This window comes from Lepisosteus oculatus, chromosome 6 (genome assembly GCF_040954835.1).
Source record: "Lepisosteus oculatus isolate fLepOcu1 chromosome 6, fLepOcu1.hap2, whole genome shotgun sequence".
Classification (NCBI taxonomy): domain Eukaryota; kingdom Metazoa; phylum Chordata; class Actinopteri; order Semionotiformes; family Lepisosteidae; genus Lepisosteus; species Lepisosteus oculatus.
Genome location: NC_090701.1, coordinates 32,406,703 through 32,428,948, shown reverse-complemented (window position 1 = coordinate 32,428,948; position 22,246 = coordinate 32,406,703). Strand labels below are relative to the sequence as shown.

General features: G+C 34.4%; 1 protein-coding gene across 2 annotated transcripts in view; it reads left to right on the top strand.

The window, feature by feature from the left end:
- pth1r (parathyroid hormone 1 receptor) overlaps positions 1–22,246 on the top strand; it is a 140,360-nt gene that overhangs the window by 105,626 nt on the left and 12,488 nt on the right. For both annotated transcript variants that reach the window (XM_015354107.2, XM_015354108.2), the window contains exons 3-7: positions 3,079–3,189; positions 3,748–3,872; positions 7,049–7,143; positions 14,534–14,720; positions 15,153–15,306. In XM_015354107.2, the coding sequence (XP_015209593.1) occupies positions 3,079–3,189; positions 3,748–3,872; positions 7,049–7,143; positions 14,534–14,720; positions 15,153–15,306 (672 nt within the window). The remainder of the gene's footprint in view (positions 1–3,078; positions 3,190–3,747; positions 3,873–7,048; positions 7,144–14,533; positions 14,721–15,152; positions 15,307–22,246) is intronic.

Genomic DNA, 22,246 nt, shown 5'->3' with positions numbered 1-22,246 from the left:
GTGTACAATGGTTGCATATTTCAAGCTCTTGGGGTCCATTGGAAGGCACTTTTTAGAATCTTATATAGAATAGGAGAGAAAAGCTTTAATCAAATGACTGGAAAACTCAATTTCATGCTAAGATGAATTTTAGTTTTAGAAATGTACACATTTTTTCACATAGTTATTGCTAATTTTTTTTTTCATCTAGCAAATTCGTTTAAGATTTTCTTTAGTAAAAACTACAAATTGTGTGTTGTCTTATGAAAAAAATAATTAAATTACATCCTCTGGGCACTATGTTTGAGTGGAAGAAGAGATATTAAGTCTTTCACTCTACATCATGAGAGATAAGTGGAGATTATCCTTCCCAAATTTCAAATTATATTTTTGGTCATGTTACAGTATGTCCAGTCATGGTGTGGTTAGAGAATGGAGTTTCTGCAAAGGATTCTTTGCAGCCTACGCATGCTAACACAGCTACCTACTCGAGCTACTGTACTTCATCTTGTGGCACCCTGAAGCCTACATGTAATCTAAAATTCCACAAACAACTCACTGATCCCAGGAGTTTTGCCATTGTTCAGCCCCTGAAGGACATTAAAAGTTCTTTCATACTCGGGTCTCTCCAGGTTGATTTGGCGTTTCTGCCAAGATTTTATAGCTGATGATCAAGAAACCCATAAAATGCAATGGATACTTCAACAACTCTCATAGCCAACCTGCAGATTTCTACAGTTCCTATACCCATTATTTCTTTACTCCATGTCTTCTATTACTTGAAAACAAAGACAAAATTTGCAGTTGTGTAACAACTCCAGACGTTTAGCCTCACTTGTGCCACCTGCACATTTGAGCCCAACTAGAACAGGAGTCTGGAGATTGCTGGTGCTGTACTTCTTTGCCTCTGATAATCGTATGGATTAATTTATGTGGCTTTGTGACATTTTTTACGTATAGTTGACAAAAAGTTTAAAATCTGCATTTTCCTACATCCTGTGGTTGCTGTTATGAAGAAAAAATATTTGTGCTGCAAACTGCATTAGGTGTGTACTGTATTTGCCCTCTGTCTTTCCCAGAAATGTAAATTCCTTTGTAAAACAAAAGAAAATGAGTTAAAACGCCAGTGGCCAATGTATTTTGTATCTTTACTGATGGAAGTAGTACGATGGAGGAGACCTAATCATGATCAGAAAAAAAAACATATAAAGTGTTACCAGTTGTTTTAAAAAGTTCAAATTATGTTTAAATATATAGAAACAATCCAATTTGTTTTTGAATTCTTAAAAGCTTTCTAAGGGACATTCTGTACTTCCTGCATTGCGGCCAACTGTCCAACTGAAATCTGCACCAAAAATCAAATTTACTCAGGTTTTCACTCAATTGAAACATGTTCTGCAAAAATGAAATATTTCTCTACTTCTTTGGAAACAAATTAATATGCTGCATTTTCAAACACTAACTTAAAAGTAAGCACATTTTAAATACCTCAATGACATGAACGGGACTAGGTAAACAATATTAAAATTATGCAGCTACACTTGCATTGGTCACTGACTAGTCCCATTTCCAAAAATGCAGTGTATATCCTTCCCTTTTTGTACTCCTTATTTAATTGATTCACTATACTGTACAGTATGTTTGTCCCAAAAAGGAGTTTGTTGTGGGGCTAAAGAAAAACACAAATACAAACAAGATAGAAAGACAGAGACAATTAAATGAAAATAGTTTTTATGAATCTAAACAATCCAATGAGCTTTTGGTTTGTTGAAATTTTACGTACTGTAGCTTACTGAAGGTGTTGTACATCTGGACTTGATCTTGCTCTGCAGAATTGTTTTTTAGTGATCGTGGGAAGCTATGACATAACATTAGAGAAACAATCTCAGGTATTGATAACATAAGTTGATTTGTCTATAATTCCTAGACTCTAACTCACCACATTTGTGGATCTGATCTCTGAGGCAATGGAGGAATCAGTAAGAATTCCCTCACCCTCACTGTCATAACCTGAGCTTTCAGCATTTGGAGTGGTATAGTACAGTAGCTGCCATGTAACAGGCATAACAGGACTTCAGCCAGAATGCTACTGCTCTCTCCTGATGAATGACTATTTGCAGTTTCTGTACAGTTTCACCCTCTGCAGACTTATAAGTGTGCTTCAATAGTGTCACTGTCTAATTTAATCTAAATGCAAAAGAGAAACACAGTCCACAGTCTCCTCCTCAACTACATGCTGCTTCCTGGACTGCTATCATGCTATAATGCTATCTACCTCCTCTGTCTGCCAATTTACTTCTTACTCTCTGTAACGTTGTCAACACAAGTTCCCACTCCTTGCTTTATTCCAACTTTCATACTACAGTATCTTTACAAGTGCTCCCCTTTTTCTCGGTTAATGTAAGGACTGGTTTCACTGGTCTACAGCATGTCTGCTTCACAAGGTCGGATTTACAGCCTAATACCATTGCTTGCAAGCACCTTCTTTAGCAAATGTTTAATGGACAGGGAGGTACATACAGTAGGTTATATAATTTTCCAAGTAGGAGTTACAAGGACTGTTAGTAGTAGAATAGCATTATTAATGTTAATGCAAATGTTAATCTCTACTGCATTTGGTCTAGTCTCACTAGGAAAAAGCTAATGGAATAAAGCATTTCACCTGACAAATCACCTGACAAGTCAATATCCACAACAGTTGGGATATTCAGTATACATTCACCAAACACAAATAATTTCATCAGAGAACACTGTAAATACAGTACTGACAGATTAAGTATAGTATTTGTGCTGAAGAACTAGTTTTCCTCATTGCCTCATTGTTTTTTTAACTAAAAGTCAACTCAAGAACAAAAGACCTTTTGGATACCTTTTTTAACTGACCAAAGACTGAACAATCAATAAAAAAGAAAACGGTCCAATGAGATCACTCATATACATAATCCACCTCCATCTCACACTCCTCATGCACACCCAGAATACACCACACCAGCCAGCTCTAACTGAAAGATGGATAAAACAAGTTCTGCATACATATTAATGTACACTTTCAGTGTCCTTACACCAACAGTACATTATTTGTTTCTCTTTTGCATTTAGATGGCTTCTGTCTACCTGAGTGGGATGGCATTGTTTGTTGGCCTGAGGGACTCCCAGGAAAGGTGGTGTCTGCAGCTTGCCCAGATTATATTTTTGACTTCAACCATAATGGTAAGGCTTTCTGACTTGTTAATCACATGGATAGACAAATATGTCAAAACTTTAAAACCATGCTATTAACTATCACATACTTATGGATTTGGCAACAATTACAAGTACATATATGAATCAGGGTTCATGTTTAGATATTCAATCCTGTGGTTTTTGAACAAAGAACAGTACTATATGTCACAAAGTGCCACGTGAATATAGAATGTGTTACACAACCAAGATGTTGAACCTGATGCCAAACTTCTTATATTTATGTTGTGTCCTACCTTACTCATGTTCTTTTTGAATAAGCAGACAAAGTATTACCCTGTTTCGTGGCTACTGTCAACACTGCTTAATAATTAGTCTCGCATTTGTGATTTACAGAACATCTGTTCTGTGCTTTAATTAATAATAATGCATTCAATTATTTTAAATCCACATGTTGAGCTGGTGAGAGACATGATAAATAACAATGATTCTAGTGTGAAGCGTAAATCTAGTGGATACCAGAAGCGCTGTTGAATTTCTGATTTGTTTGGGATCATTTAAGCCATTTCAAAACATTTTCTTTGTCAGGTCATGCTTATCGACGCTGTGACTTGAATGGTAGTTGGGAGCTTGCCCAGACCAACAACAAAACCTGGGCGAATTACAGTGAATGTGCCAAATTCCTTACACACTACAACCAGAACCATGAGAAGGTAAATTTCTGGATGGTACACTTTTGAATGAAGAGGTATTTGGCAGAATCCACAGTGCTTTATTTAATTTTCAATATAAACACAAAAAATATTTTAGTTATGAGAGTTTTTTAAGTGACTTATTCTAAGTTATTGTTTCCTCCTGTTCTGTTCACGATACCTACAGCATTTTTGTGTCCTACTGTATATATACTGTACATTATTTTTTTTGCACAGTGTATATGGTATAGAGTCAGCCTTGTGCCCTGTGATTAGTTCTGGACTAGCATTCATTCTGTGTGGAATTTTAACTTTTTTCTCCCTGTCCATGTATTGTAGGTTTCATAGGGCTTTTTTAGTTCTGCCAACAGTCTAAAGATGATGACAGGTTTATTGTCATCTTTAAATTCCTACCATAAGTGTGTATGAGGTAATGCACATGTACTGTATTCCTCATGATTGACGAGTGCCTCCTCTAGGATGTAGTCCCATCTTGTGACCTGTATTAGATTCTAGATCACTGTAATTCTCTAAGGACAAAGGGGTAAATGAAAATGGATGGATATAGTTATTTTTACTACCTTTTCAACTGTCCATTATGTTTTCAAACTTGTACAAATGAGTAGTTACAAATTTAATCTCTAATGCTCATTATTGTAAGCTTTGTAAGATGAAAGTATGTTATTTCAACAAAAATGAAATATATTATTGCATCTTAAACTTGACAAACCTATACATTTGATTTACAATTTCTGATTTTTTTTCTGTTGCATTGTGTTTGAATGTTTAGTGTATTGGCTAACAAAACAATGATTCTATGTTTTACAAGATAGTTTCCAGGACTTTCTTAGTTTAAGTCCAAAAGATGGGACAGTTGCCAGATGGAACAAAACATTACTTCTTTTAAAACATTTCAACCTGAAATTATAAAGACTCCAGCTCCAGATTACTTCATTCAGATTTTTTTTTTTATCTGGGCCAGATACAGTGAGAAACGGTAATGAGGCGAATTTGTTAATTACAAGCAGATTTCAAACAATTGTCTCAATAGCTGTTTGTTTCTGAACATTTATTGCAATTACAGTATATTGTACATACTGGATGCTTATTACATACTGTAGAATAAATTATTTCCTTTAACAAAACATAATAAGCATTTTTTTGTTTCTTCAATATCCTTATCAGTTCATAATAAAGTAGGTAAAATATGTAATTTTTAGGATTTAACATTATATGACGGGCTTCTTAGTGTAACTTCAAAGACATTAGCATTTTTTTCAGATGAATCACATATTGAGTTTTCCATTATATTTTTCCACTCTCTCCTTTTGAGATGGTACAGGTTCAATTTAAGACAAACTCATAACCCAGGATGTACATCTCTTCAATAAAATGGTGTTTGAAATAGCGGTACATTTAAAAACATCACTAAGTGCAAATGGAGACAGAATAAGTTAGTTTATAATACTGTACATAAATTATAAAGCAATTATACAAAAACAAATATATCAAAATATGTCAGGTAACATAATCTCCTGAGATACTGGCTCTGAAATAACAATTAATCTGATAATTTATAAAACATTAAAACTTTAAATGTTTCAACAATGTTTAAATGTAGCTTTCATTATCTGTAGATTGTCATTTTGTGCAAGACAATATTTTTTTTTTGTAAAGAAACAAACCCCTCTATATATCTTATTATCAGGTTCATCCATCCATCCATTTTTTAACCACTTCATCCAGTTCAGGGTCGTGGGGAAGCCAGAGCATTTCCCTGCAAGCAACAGTCACAAGGCACACTGAGGATGCCAGTCGATTGTAGGGCACACCCAGAGACAAACATACTGTACACACGCTCACACCAGGGCCAATTGATCCCAGAAGCCAATTAACCTACAGTACCTGTGTGTCTTGGGATTGTGGGAGGAAACTGAAGCACTTGTAGCAAATCCACACAAACATGAAGAGAACATACTGTACAGTACAAACTCCACACAGATAGCACCCCAGGTCCAGATCTGAACCCTGGGCCCCACCACTGCAAGGCAGCAATGCTAACCACTGCGCCACCATGCTAACCTCTCATCAGATTCAAAAATATATAAATGTTGTGACATGTAGTATAAGGGGATTTATACAGGTTTTCTACATAAGTACTACTTTATGCCTATTTTTACTTTTTACAGTATAGACTGGAACTCAATACTAAAATAATGGCATATCTCAAATTAAAATCCTGTACTGTGCAATTGTACCACAGTTTAGACCTGCGTGTTTGCCCATAGCCTGCACACTAAATGATAACAGCAGTACATTTTTGGTTACATCAGCACAACATAACCCTTCAGTAATCTTTGTTGGTCCAGCTACAGTATCTTGGTTAACATGGCTCACATAACTCCTGTGGGTTGCTATTAGTCTAAGCAATCTTAACTGGAAGCCCATGGTTTCTCCACCCTATTCATGTCTGCTTTAAGACTTCAGCCAAATGTTTTGCTAGGAACCTTAAACCACTCCAGACATTCACAAAATTGATGTACTGGAAAAAAACAAAGATCAAGTTGCATGTGTGATTCTATGGGAAATCATAAATGCGTGACAACCATCTACTAAAAATGATCAAGTTATTTGTTATTTACTGTAGATATAAGATATTGTAGCAGTAGGTTTTGACTTACATCTTTCAACCTGTACTTTGTTGGCAGCTGTCCTCTGTTCTTCACTTGTGTTTTTCAAACTAGAGGGAAGTACAAATTTACAACACAAATAATAATGGAAATGAAATTTTAGCAAATTCAGATGATTTGGAACATGAAACAGCTATAGCAGTATTAGTCATTATAATGGACCACTCAGCTTAGAAATTTCTTGCTGAAATCCAGTGCACTGCATTGAATGCCTTTGCACTGTTACAGTGTATTTTAATACAAATATTAAAGGAGATTTGTGGGCAGTGAGTGTGGCATTTATTTACAAAATCAGTAAGGAACACAATTTTCTCTTTTTTTTTTCAACTTTAGAATTTAAATTCACCAGTTGTTGGGTTGTCTACTACAACCCCTGTATTACACAGGGAGAATGTGGGTACATGCATTGAAATCCAGATATTTCTTGGAAGTGGTCATTTTAATTTGACAGGGTTGTGATTTCTTTCTATTATTATTGTTTTTTATTACTGTTCTCTTCTCTCATAGGAAGTCTTTGATCGCCTCAAATTGATTTACACCGTGGGTTACTCTGTTTCTTTGGGATCATTAATGGTTGCTGTTGTTATTTTGGGATATTTCCGGTGAGTAACTGTTTTCTCACATGCTTTTATTTTGATGCTCAGTTATACTAGTGCATTATCCTTCAAAAATTAAATGCATTTTTTCACATCTGTGTTTTTGAAAGTACATCAAATCCCAATTTCTATTTGTACTAAACACTTTAGAGTAAGTAAATATTGGACAAATCTAATTTGTGCTTTTTCTGTAAAATTTAACTATGAGATTTCAATGAAATGTCCATTATTTTATGAGTAAAATGTTTAAATGTCATGTGTGCTGTAAGTTTTCCATATGTGTGATATACTGTATGTGTATACCCAACCTGTCCCACAACTTCTCAGGTGGGTTAATTGTTTAAAATAGTGAAAAAAATTATCCCAGATGGAGATGTCTAGGGGGACCAGAATTATGTGATTATTAGCTTTTATAAATATTTAAAAAGCTTTAAAATAACATAATGTAACCAAATAATATAATAGTACCCAATTTAACCTGTTAAAGAAATTTTAATGTTTAATGTGGTGGAATAAAAGTGATTGATGTGACAAACTGACCTGCAAATATCTAGTAATTCCTTGTAACACAGACACATCTTATGATGTAAATTGCATGATGACTTGAGGAAGAATGGGATACTCCTAACTTATAATAGGCGTAAACAATTTCATCTTCAAGTACCTTTATTGCCATTTGGACGAACAGTGCACTGGAAATCTTACACTGTTTCTCTCAGTCAGAAAACATAAAAACCAAAGGGTAAACACACAGACTACATGCAGAACACTATATGCACAAACCGTAAAAAGACTATACACAACATGTACACACTATTATGCAAAAAAAAATCACATAAGAAGAATGGCTTCTAAGTTCCACATGATAAAAGACATTGTGCCTGCAGAACTGGGGAAGATATGGGCCTCCTACAGCATATGTTGTACCTTTAGTTTAGTTTAAACAGCCTTTAGATTGAAAAATACTAAAACAGCATAATTCTTATTTCAGAATATATATTTGGGTCCTGTTCCTTACTAAGGCTCTATAAGCATCAGATTAAAAAAAAAGACAACACTGTTATTAATTATTCCAAACATATAAAGGAGTTGCTAAAATATAATTATTTTATTGACCTGATCTTAATAAAACAAAAATACCTCAGTAGGAAAAGTTATACTGTAGATGTTAGAGTGCACACACAGATGTACAAACGAAGCACCACATTCATAATTTCAATAATTAAATATTTTATGCAAAGATAACGAACACAAAACACTGATCAAAGAATATTAAAATGTTTTCAGTATAAAATATAACACAGTCTGATGGAATTATTACAAATAGTTTTGAATATGATCTTCTTGAGTCTACTGTAAGATATTCTTTTATTCATCCTGTGTAGCTCCAGCCAGCTGGTGAAGTTTATTTTTTTGTGGTTGTCTTATTTTGACAGCATTCAAGAAGTGGTCCAACAGATGTACTTTTGTATGAAGGTCTGCGAAAATGCTAGCCATTGCAAAATATCATAACTGTTTTCTTGAAGTTGTGCCATTATAATCCTAGCTCTGTGTGGTCTTGCATTGTCCTGCTGTAAAGTCAATACTTACTGTACCGATTTGCTTGTGTGACAGGTATAGCTCTACACTGAACCCAGCTGGGATTCAGTCACAGCCATTTGCAGGCTCAGAGCACAGATACAGTAGCAGGACTCAGTAAAAAGCTGCAAACCCCACTACAACACAAGACAGGTCTTTTGCTGTTGGAGACTTCTACATTGTCCAGTTTTTAAAAAAAGTGTTGTTACACTTGTTAATAAGGACAGCAGTGTTTGGCAGTGTGGTTCCGGAGTTGTAACTGGAAGTTTGTGTGCTCATATCTTATGTGAGACTCTGATTTTATTCCACTGAGTATGGTAATTCAGCTAAATGTTTCCAGTAAATTACCCAGCTGTATAAATCAGTGCAAATTAAGTCACTTTGTTTGAAAGTGTCACCCAAATAAATAAAAAAGGAGAAGTACTAAAATGTTGGCTCAAGAACTTGTCAATGTATGGCAGGGCTATAAATTTGACCTCAGTCATGGCTTTTTTAAAAAGGAGAGATTCCTCCCCACATCACATGTCCACCACCCCCATGGTTGGTACATGATGCTCATCACAACTTCTCCACACACAGAATATATTCTGACCTAAATATAAAGAAACCTAAACCTAAAGAAAATAGCTATTTCACCACCTAGCTATTGACTGAATGTCCTCTGGACATGCATTAATTCTGCTAATGGGCACTTGTAATCTCTTCTTTATTGAATTTCTAATGCAATAACCACTGGTAGTCACCTGCAGCGGCAGGCAGAGAACAGTTATGTGAATGAATTGGATAGGTCTAATAATTTGGGGGCTTGTCTGGCATCCCTCTGCCTTCCAGGATGTGGTCTGACCCTCCCAAAGCCAGTTTGTCTGTTTCTCTGGACCAGTCTTTTGTTTTCTGAGGAAGAACTTCTCATTTTTCTTTCACAGACAGACATTCATCACTCATGCAAATACTAACCAGGCAATCTTCATTACTCAAGCAGGGCTTAATCACGTTTTCCATCCATTCATCCATTTCCTAAATGTTTAATCCAATACAGGGTCACGGGGGAGCTGCCAAGCAACAGGCACAAGCCGGGATACACCCTGGATGGGATGCCAGTCCATCACAGGAAACACACAGACACAGACATGCATACACTCACACCTTGGGCTAGATCTGCCAGAAGCCTAATTAACCTAATATGTTTTTGGACGTTAAGAGGAAACCCATGTACAGACAGGGAGAATGTTTAAACTCCAAGCAGATAAGCACATAGCATTCCAAGAATTGAAATAGGGCCCTAAGCAGCAATGCTAAACACTATGCCGCTGTGCTGTCCTTTCACTATTCTTGCATTAACTAAAATTTTGAAAACTAAATTGCTGTTTATGCACATTTTAAGACATTTTTACAGTTTGAGCTCAAATAACTAAAACATTAAATGCCATTTATTTAATTCACATGACTTCCCAAGGAATATTGAAACTCAATCATCAGACCTCAATACATACAGTACTATTGACCTAACTATAGATACTATTATGTGGTATTACGTATGGTGCCAAAAGGTGCCTGTGTGTGCCCTGAAATGGATTGGCATGATGTCCAGGGTGTACCCTGCCATGCGCCCATCACTTGCTGGGATGGTCTACAGCTCCCCCTTGACTCTGTATTGAATAAAGCCGTTAGAAAGTGATTGGATGTAATACATCCCTCTATTGGTTGTCATTGGATGGATCCTGTGAAATAGGACAGTTTGCAGAAGTGTGAGCGAGTTGTCTTATTGCTGTATAAAGGTTCTTCTTTGCCACACAACAGCTACTCCACCTGCCTTTCACCACAATTAGATCTAAAGATTAAGAGTCACTGATAAAAGCAATCTTGTTCACTGAACGTTTAGAAATGCATTAATTAAAGAAAGTCTTTAAGTTAGCTTTTTAAAAATTATAGATACTGTATGCAGCATCCAATAAAAGGCTTAATATTCTCATTACCAAAATCTACTTGTTCAGGATCTCCATTTTTATTTTTCTCTTTGTATGTATTGAGTATATACTAAAAGGCACGTCAGAGGGACATTGTATTCCACAACAAGTATACATAGACATAATTTAACATTGAGAATATCTTTTATGATAATAGGAATTTATGTCATATGAAATCTATTGTGGGTGAAATTATGCTACTTCACAGACATATCATATACAGTGTATATATTCACCTGAACCAATTTGCATATTAAAACTTTTACCATGGACTCTCAATGCTACTGAATGCTAATGATTTGTATTTTTTTAAACATTATCTATAACACTTGTTATACATCCTGTTTTATACCTGTCTAAATATTAGTCATTTGCATTATATACTATCGATAAGGGTCAATGAGAGTACAAAAAAAGATATATAATTAAGTTAGATTAAATTTAACAATACAAATTTTATTTTCCTTTCAGTAAGACTTTTCTTGCAGAACACATCTTAACAGCCTTCAGTTATTAGGTTTGCTTTGTGGGTATATGTATTTTAGGAAATGGATTTCTTTGAACACTCCAAAGCATCTGCTAAATGTATTCAAGTAAATTTAATAATCCATATATAATAACCTCACCCAAAATTAAAACCTAGATCTGTTTTTTCTCCCACATGTGGCAATGGTTTCCAAAAATATTATTTGAACTAAATTTCTGTAACTAACCCATTCATTCTTGAGTTAAAGACCCTCCATTTCATCATGCCACATCTTTAAAATTGTATCCAGTGGGTTTCAACCACAGTCTAAGTTATTACATTGAGCATGTTTAAATTATTCCTTGCAGCAAATTCTTTCCATGTGGGAATCATGGTATACATTGTTCTGTTAAAAAGTTACAGTAGGTTCATTTTTTAAATCTATTTTGGGATTTCGGTATAATTCATGTATACTTAGTTTTGTGATCTGATGTTACATGGTATGTGGTAAACATCATGATGCAATTAAAAATTAAATGGTAGTTAAATCTGTTGGTACTCTCAGTGCACATTAATGATAAAATGCAATGAGTGTGGATTTTTAATATTATTTGGTCCAGATATTGAAGTATCTCATTAAAGATGCATTGGAATTTTATCCTGTTATTATTTTCTTCTCAAATAAAATGTGTACATACATTAGAATTTTCTGTAAACGTTTTATCTTGAGGTACACCTTACCTTAGGATGATCTGGCTCTATGGATATCAGAAAGCAGTTAAATATTTATGTGTAAAACTCCAAATGACACAAATGTTTCAGTGGTTCACAAGGAGTTTTTCTTTTTACCCCTTACCTTGTGATGGATTTACTGAATATAGAATGAGGTCACAGCTACAGGACTTTGAAAGTTGAGAGCAAGATTTAGTATTTTAAATTTTACAAGACGTAAAATGCAGTACATGTAGAGTTAATGAACTCTGAAAATCACCAGCTAAAGAGAAGATAGTGTTGTAATAGCCCATCTGAAAGATCCATTTTTGTTGGGTCAAGAATAAGAATAAAGTGCAAAACAATTGTTCTCTGATCTTGTCTTGACAGTAGAAGGGTCAGGAACAGATAAATTTCTTGGCAGTGTGAGGAGAGCTTACAAATTAAATTACCAGTGCACAATCTTTTGTAATTCAATCAGCATTGGAAAGAGCGCGACAGTAAATTTAGGGTATACTGGATAGCAATGGAAATGGAGTATCAAATTTATTAATTTTCTCTGTCATCTGTTTGTGTTGGACCACTCGTTTATAGTACAAATTGTTACTGATGTTTGCAGAGGTGCTGCCAATAAATTAGCCTGGAGCTGTGTGTCTTAATAGCCAAAATTATATTATAGAAGGTTTTCAATGGAAGTCCAAATTCTGGAAGTGTTATTGTCCTCTTTTAATTCTTCACAGTCCCACTTAATGTATATAATTTTTCCATAGCTAATGGTACCATATACTGATCTCAATAATCCTACAGAGTGATAATTCTTTATTTCCTAATCCATGCACAAATGGTTGTGGTTCCAGCTCAAAAGAAGGTCAATATTGTAAGACCATGGCATTATAGGAGGTTCTCAATGGAAGTCCAAATTCTGGAAGTGTTATTGTTAAATAACGCTTCCAAATTTTATGATAGAGTACTACATTACATACACAAATGTTATTACTCAGTCATGATGCAAATAGCCATGCTGACAGGTTTAATTTCAAATAGCATCTTTTACAAATGTGGTATAACAGCTCCTCTTGTGCTGTGCAATCCTATCTAATGTATATAATTCTTCAATTGCTAAATGGCACCATACTGTTCTCAATAATCCTAGGGACTGATATTTTTTATTTCCTGATCCATGCATGAATGGTTGTGGTGTGCTTTCAGCCTATCTCAAAGGAAGGTCAATATTGTAAAACCGCAGCATAGTCACTATATCCATTGCTATCACCATTTTCTGTGGACTACACAGCTCCAGTATCTGTGCACCTATTGACAGCAGCAATGAGCCATAAAGGCTCAGTGGCTAATGTAATTCCAATTTTCTCATGACATCTCTTCACATTTACTGTAAGACAGCAAAAATCCCCAAAGCATGAAACAGGGCAATGTTATCATCCTACCCAAACAAGGATAACAGCTGGGTGGACCGTCCAGCTACCTGCTCTTTTCCTTGCTGTAACCGCAAAATTTATAGAAATGGCTTTGCTGCCTACCACTTATACACTGTTGAAGCAATTCAGTCTTAACAAGAAAGCGAATTCAGATGAAGCTGAAATACAGGTGACTAGGTGATGGCCTTGACAGACACCATCAAAGCTGCCTTCCACTGTGTTCAGTTACAGCATTGGTGGACCTGCCATCTAATCACTGCCCATCATCTTGACAGTAGCATAGCGGCTGCATTTCTTGCTGTCAGAATATAGAAATCTTGGTGTCACTTTTAAATGAAATCTCACCTTTGGAAATTTGCTAGAAAGATGCAGAGAAAGAAACCTCCTTGGGTGTACATACTCTGAAAGCTAGTAGGGACATTCTCTTATATGGTGCCCCCTAATATCCAACAGGATGCCTAAACATCTTGTGGCTTCTGCCTAGCATCTATCATATCACTTTTGTACCAAAATTTGCTCAGCAGTCAACCACCCCAGCGAATGATGTACTAAACCATAAGCTGCACTGGCAGCTATTATTAGCAATTAATTTGGCTGGATAGTTGGAAGGGAGACAATATGCTGGGTGCAACTTTGCTCCTGCCTTGGTTCTATCTTCGAGCTCAGAGCATACAGTACATAGTATTCCCCTAGTCAGTGGAAAACTTTACTTCCCTAGAAGATTTCGGCCACAGACAAGGTTTCAAGGCAGTGATTTTATCTTCTGTAAAACTCTCTTGCCTGGATTCAATCACAATCACTGGTGGCTCCAGAGCATAATGTACACTCCATAGATAGCAATGAACTCTATATCAAAGATTATCAAAAGATTGTCTCCTGCTGCAGACTTCCATCTAGGTGTCATCTTCTGTAACAGGCTCTCATATCCTGCTTTGACATAAAGGATCAATGTCTAACTGATTTCTTCATTGTAATCAGTATTTAAATAACTCTTGGAAACTTTCATCGGTGTAAAGAAATATTCCTGAATTATTGGAAATTACTATATTGCAATTTATCTTCAGTATTTCTAAACAAATGTTCCTAAGATAAGTTATTGGATGTTTATTCAGACAATATTCTATTAAATTCTAAATTATCTGTTTTCTTGTTTTTCATTTAACATTTGATCTTTTTTAAATATTATCATTGATACTTGCCCTTGCAAATTTAAGCAAAACACTTCTTTTCCCCATAAACAGACGCCTGCATTGCACCAGGAACTACATCCACATGCACCTGTTTGTTTCCTTCATGCTGAGGGCCATCAGCATTTTCGTGAAGGATGATGTGCTCTATTCAGGGTCTGCACTAGAAGAAATGGAGCGAATTAGTGTAGAGGACCTAAAATCTATCACTGAAGCCCCCCTGGCAGACAAGACTCAGTTTGTAAGTATCACATAAAGGTTCTTTCTGTGCTATTTTAAGCACTTCAATTTGTCTGGTTAATGAAAGTTTTGGGCCATAAACTGCTATAGGAAACATAACAGAAAAGATATCAGTTTGAAAAACCTGTTATAAGTATTTAGGAATATGTTATTATGTCCTGCTCAAACAAATCTTACACAACTCAAAGGCGACATTCTTTAGAAGAATTTGCAAGCGAACATTATAAATTTGGCAAACTAGGCACAGAAGGCAAGCATCTCTTTCTGAGATGTCAAAGAAACCCAGGAAAGAATCTTTATCTTTGTAATGGGTGTTTCCATATCATCTTTATAAAGCTATTATTTTAATTAAGTGAATGGATTTAAACTGCTGCTCTATTGTTATGCGTATTGATGAAAACAAGATAAAATATTATGTTGTTTTCTCTTTTAGATTGGCTGTAAGGTGGTTGTAACACTCTTTCTGTACTTTTTGGCCACCAATTATTATTGGATTCTTGTGGAAGGACTTTATCTTCATAGCCTCATCTTTATGACCTTCTTCTCTGACAGAAAGTATCTTTGGGGATTTACTCTCATTGGCTGGGGTAAGTTAAACAGAATCCTGCACTTAGTTTTATGAGTTCCAGGAATTTCCATGATTTATATTTTTATGGTCAAGCAAACTGAATTATTTCCTGTTGAACTGCACCACACCTACAGTAAGATCAATTCAGGATACAGTTCACTTTCATAATATTAAATGTACAGTATATATATAAATATTAAGTCTCCAAACCTAAAAAAGTGATGTTTTACTCTATGTTGAAACATTGTTAAAATATGTTGCGCCTATTCAATCTGAATTTTTCTTTTAAAAAAGAGGATTGTAATTATGAGTTGTTGTTACAAACCTCAGGCTAACTAGTCCTGGTACTTTAAACTGTGCGTTATTAATTGCTGTAAAAAGCAGTTTGTTGAACAAAGTTTTAAATGAGAACTACTTTCATAAAGTTGAAGATTAATCTGAACTCTGTTTTTAATTAATCTAACAAGAAAATTACCCAGTAAATATCCATTTAAACAAAACGGCACTTTATTGGAGGAAGCTGAGAGACGAATCTTGTGGAATCCTGAAGGTAAAAGAGAAGTGCATTGTTTAGTTTCTGAGCCTGCAAATTTTCAGTTACACTTCCAGTGTCCTGGCTACTACTACACATAGTTTCTAACTCAGTGTTACAGGAAGAACACATGAATTCACTTTTTCTAATACAATATGGATATTTAACAGTAACTACTTTAACAAATGATACTAATTCTGCTCAGTTTCTTTGAAGCTATTTAAATAGGGTTTTGCAATGTGTTTTCTTCATACAATTGCAATGTGGTACCAAAATGTCTTTTTACACAGCAAAAACAATGGGCTTCCACTGAACTAATACACAGAAAAAAGCAAATAAAAACAGTTGAGGTCTCAATTCACTTGTATCCAAAATATAAATAAATCTTACTGTTTTTGAGAAGCTTGTCACTCATATTAGAACTTTATAGTTTATACGTAGGTTTTCTCAAAATGCAAATTATCCTTCCATTCATTTAGCCATCCATTGTCATGCCCCATATTATCATCAGAACGGCTAAGTAATGTACATTATTGCAATAAATGTAATTAGTTGCATTATTTTCAGTAGAAATAATGTAAGTTAGTAACAGTATAAATGTGAGTCACCAGTAATAAAAGAGCCAGTGTTAAAGCTCCCAAGCTATCAAATTAACAGATATCATTCACAGATCAGATGAAGTATTTAATACAGTATATTTAATTTCTGTAACACAGTTATACAGATATGTAAAAGCTGTATTAACAAAACCAAGTGTTTAGTTTAACCACCAGTTAGTATAGTGCTGGAACCATGGCTATACCTGCCAAAATATTTCCCATTGGTGTACAATTCCTGACAAATTTTCCTAATAGTAAACACATGAAATAGTTATACACACATACTGTAGGTGGTGCAGTTCTTAATGTAATTTTGTCATGCAAAAATAAAATGAGACTGTTTTATGTTGAAATAAAGGAATTAACTAGAATGTACAATGAGGTTAAGTCCTTTTTAATGTTCACCATGTGCACACGTTTATACTGTATTTCCTTGTGTGGTTTTCATTAAATACAATTAGATTGTTTTTTCTTAAATCTGCAGTCTATTTAAGTATATTGAAAACACTTAATATTGCTTAGGTTCTGATATAGATATAGACATTTGTAATGCATTTTCTTCAGATAATAGTTTTTTTTAATTTTTAAGTTTTCAAGGTTCACAGACATTATGAATTATAGAAAATGATCAGTAATAATGAATTAAGCAAAAATGAAAATTTTTAGTCAGTGTTTAAAAACAGACACTCCAGGACTAGATTATTTCTAATATGTATGTATGTATGAGTCTTTGGGCAAATAAAAACAAAATGTTTAACCCCTCATATAGACTTATTATTAAGGCAGATTAAGATGTGAAAACAGATACCCTAATTACAATAAAGATTGTGAGGAAAGGTTGTTTTATCTTAATATCAGGTGACTGGAGTAAAAAAGAAATCCAAACTATTACTTAAAATGTCTCCAAGTTGGCAATTCTAAGCACAATAGACCAATTTCTCATAGTGTTTCATGTTTCAGAATTAAGAGGTGAATTAGAATAACATTACCTGAATTTTAGTGTGAAACCTTATACTATCTACGGGTATCAAGCCAAACCAATGAGACAGAGGTAACCTACAACAGTTGCTGACTAATTATAAAATACCCCTATTAATAAAGGGCAATTATGGTCATACTGTAGTTCAACTTTTGTTGAAAAGCAAAGCATATGCATGTGTTTTTCAGCCTTAACAGTGATCATGGTCGAAGGCCTGTGTCCAACATCTTACCTTTCCAGTTGGTGCAGAAGATCTTGTTATGTGTTTTTTGAATTTGTTGTATAAAAGAAAGCTGATGGTCTAATCATGTATATTTCATAGACGTATATGTAGTTCTTATCACTCCTCTCCTGTTACAACAATTGGCAGTCAGAACAAAATCTTCTAGCTATACAGCACAACAAAAAGGAGAAACATGTAGAAATCTAAAAAAAAACATTTTCTCTTTTTTGTAACTAATAAACTAAAGTTGGAAAGGTACTGTAAGTGGTTAAGATAATTTTTATTTATCTAATGAAATCATATGAAGAGATACTTTACATGGAATATACAAAGTAAATTTTGTAAATAGGTTGCTTTACTGTAGGTGTGAAAATGTATTTTCCAGTTGTTGTTCCTAGGAAAATAATGACAGTGATTTGACTTAAAATGGTATTTACTAATTCATCTGTCACACACTTAAAAAAATGTTAAGTATATCATATAGTAGTGTTTCCTGTTAATTTATTTGATGATGGAATTTAGAATTTTTCTTCCTAATACAGTGAAGTCCATATTCTGAGTCCATTTATGAGTAATAGCAAATGGTGTACTCTCTATGTTGACCTTTAAGATCTTCTTTTTACAGCATTTGTAATGAACAAAAATGGCAAGTTAATTTGAACTGTTATAGGGTTTTGTTGTTTTCATTACTTTTATTGTCATATACAAATTTCCAAACTGTATATAGGGGAATTTAAATGCATGCTCTGAGACAACTAGGCCTAAACTATTTTTGGAAAGTAGTTTTAAAACAACATGGTAACATACCTTTTTTACACAATAGGGTGCACTGTAGCTATTTACAGTACTGTATATAGGGGTAATGTAACCACTTAGAAACATATTTTCATGGTTGAAAATGAAGTTCCATAGATAAGTATTTTTTCTAAAGTGCCTCACATTTCAGTTTTGTTTGGAAAGGCACTATTGGTTCTTTTCTGTAGGCTGCAGTTTTTGTGACAGGAGGCATTAGTCATCTCTCCTGAGGATACTACTAAAAAAACAATGCAAGAGATGCATTTATTCACAAACTGTACTGATGGAATGCAGCAAGGGAATCATTATTTAGCTTTCATATACTTTTTTGTACAGTGGAACAACACTTGTATCCTACTCATTATACAGTACATACATTCTTGCACATGCACTGCTATGCTTAACAGATACATTTCTTTAGGTAATGAATACAAATTTTGGATAATTTAAGTTTGTGCATTACAAATGTTGACAGGGTGCATATTATTTCTTTGTTATTGCAATGTATTTTAATACATCACATTTTCATGTATAATGTGATGTAAAAAATAATTGTTGTGAATCACTGAGGTAGACTAAAAACAATAAATACTATACTGGACATACAGTAAATACTCCAAATTAAACATAAGCTTTCTCTGTGATTACTGATCTACAGTAACTGTATGCAACTATTTTTTGGAACTCTCAGGAGTACTTTCAGATTTAATTACATAATTGCCTACAATCTTAATGTTTTTCTACTTTTTTACCACTATAATGGTAACAATCAAGAAAAGGCCAAGAAGGTGAAACGTCTGTTGAAGTTAAAGAGGTCAAATGCAACATTGTGATCTTTCCAATTCTTGTTCAGTTAAGCCTGAGATGAAGGTCTTCATTACCTAGGTAGCAAAAGTTCATGTTTTTTTTTCAAATGCCTTTTTCTTTTCGGGTACAATTTGACATTATCTGCTTAAAAAAGTTCAATTTGTCAGGGATACATGACATTCTGAAATATGAAAATACTTAGTATTTCTATAATCAAGCAGTTGAAACAATGACACTGTAAAATATCAGGCGGAGCGGTGGCTCTGTGGCTAAGGATCTGCGCCTGTGACTGGAAGGTTGCCAGTTCAAATCCCGTGGCTGGCAGAGGAATCCTACTCCGTTGGGCCCCTGAGCAAGGCCCTTAACCCTAACTGCTCCAGGGGCGCCATACAATGGCAGACCCTGCACTCTGACCCCAAGCTTCTCCCTGTCTGTGTGTCTGTATCTCATGGAGAGCAAGCTGGGGTATGTGAAAAGACGAATTCCTAATGCAAGAAATTGTATAGGGCTAATAAAGAAACATTAAACATTAATTTCAAAATGACTTTACATCCGTTCCCAGATATATACTGTATAAGGGCACTATAAATTTGCTCAGGCTTTTATATAATTACATTTACGTGTTATTGTTATTACTTTGCTTTTCAGCTTGTATTAAGTGCGGAACAGATACTGTAGGTTTCGTTTTGCTTACTGGCAGTCCAGGCTACCCACTTGATAATTTTTACTGCTACAGTATGTGCCTTGCAATGACTTGACCTCTGGGCTCTCTAGTTCATACAAAAGAAATGTCAGAGATGCTTTTGAATCCTGAAATTCTTGGCCAAACTAAATCAATTTATTTTAAACACAAGTTTTGACAGCAAATCATAATGCAAATGCACAATATAATCAGTTAAAATGTACCATTCTAGGAAAAAAAAAAATTATACCCATGCAGGAATGTTGAGAAACTACTAGGATTGAAATGTGTATATATATATATAAATTTGTTTTGAATATGTGTAAATTAGCATTAGTTTTCATATCCTTCAGTTTCATTAAATAGTTTTGTTTTTCTACAATGATATCAGCGGGGTTGTAATCTACTAGTCTATCGCTACAAACTGTATCAAAAGAGGCTAAACTACATTTTGTGAGTTTTTGCTTTGATTATTTTGCTGATTAGAGGCAAACAGTAAACAAAAACTGCTATTTAACTGTATCACTAATAATGAGCTTTGTGAATTTTCCTTTACCAACCACAATACACTGTATGATCTTACATATCCCATGGTATAGTTTATCCCCTATACTTATGGTCTTTTTAGGCAGCCCTATGAACTGAGATATTTGTTTCCTTTTTGAGTATCTTCATTCAGCATGAGGTCCTCCAGGACTACTCAGTCTTTAACTATTTACCTTTTGACTCTTAACTACAGATTTTTAAAGAAAATAATAAAAATAATAATTTTAGTTAATTTTATGAAAATATTTTGTTTGTTTGTTTGTTTTGAATTGTGAAGGTTATAAGCGGAATCCAAAACAAGTATTTAGAATCCTCAAAAGCACTGATAAAGTCAAATTAGAGGATTCCTTCAGAATGAACAGTGAAATGAGAACCAGAGGACAAAAGTAGAGATTTAAAACTCAGAGCAGGAGGCATGTCTTTACTCAAAGTAACTGAGTTAGATGGCTAAATAGCCTCCTCTCATTTATAGCCTTTCTTATCCATCCATTTTCTAGCCATTGTATCCAAAACAGGATCACCATGGAGCTGGAGCCTATCCTGGCAAGCAACTGATACAAGATAGGATACTCCCTGGACAGGACACCAGTCCATCACAGGGCACACACACAGACATCAATGCACAGACAGCCGGACCAATTATCCTAAAAAATATGTTTTTGAATTATGGGGAGAAACCAGAGCACTCAGAAGAAATCCACTCAAGCATGGGAAGAACATACAAACTCCACTTAGATAGAAACCCAGGAATTGAATTTAGGGCCCCAGCATAGCAAGGTCACATTGCTAACCACTGTGCCACCATGCCATGCATTGTTTACATGTGTTCTTATTAAGTAATTATTAAGAACTTCTGTGTTATAATTATCAGTTATATAATTAAAATCATATTGTTTATTATGGAATGTTTTCTATTATTACTTTTACTATTTGAAAGTATTTATTTGTATACAGTACATTCTGTCTTTTTGCTATAAATGTGAATACTGCATTGGTCACTGGTTTTATTTATTATATAGTAACTTCTATTTTTTATCATGAATTAGACTAATTCTATTTATTTTCTCTTAAAAAATATTTCATGGTCCTGATGTAGCTGAATGCTGAGTAATTAATAAATAAATCACTTCTGAGTTGATCTGAAAAATAGTGGTATGAAAACAAACAAACTGAAATCTCCTTTGAAGTTAGGCTTTACAGCTCCTGCATTGTACACACTGTGTGTATCATTTCTATATGCACAGCGCATACAATGTGGATGTTGTATTGCCCACTAACTGCATCACCTTTTTCAAAGAGTGAGAGGATTTTGAGTAAAACTGTTTTATGGTAATGAGTAATAATTTCTATATTTTCTTTCTTTTTCAACTACTATAGCATGTTCACTATAACACGCAGATGGCAATTGGAGCTTTGGCAATCTTGCCAGTACAAGTTAACAAAGTTAAATTGAAATGATCTGATATTGGACCTACAATATCAGATAACAGTTTATCCTTATTACAAGTCATAAAGGTTGAAGGAATCATGATAAATATTTGGTAGATAATTCTAAAACAAAGTTGTACCTGGAAGGCAACAGGGACTGCCTTACCATATGTGCTGCTGTATTTAGCCTTAGTTACTGTAGCTAGACTTAAGGAAATACTTTTCCTATTCTGTGGCTCAGACTTGAAATAAAATGAAAACCACAAGACAATGTAGGACTAAAAAACAGGTCTGTGGATTCTAAATCAAAACATTATTCGGTTGAAAAAATGAACATTTATAGTTAAATAGTATTTAACAAAAGGCAG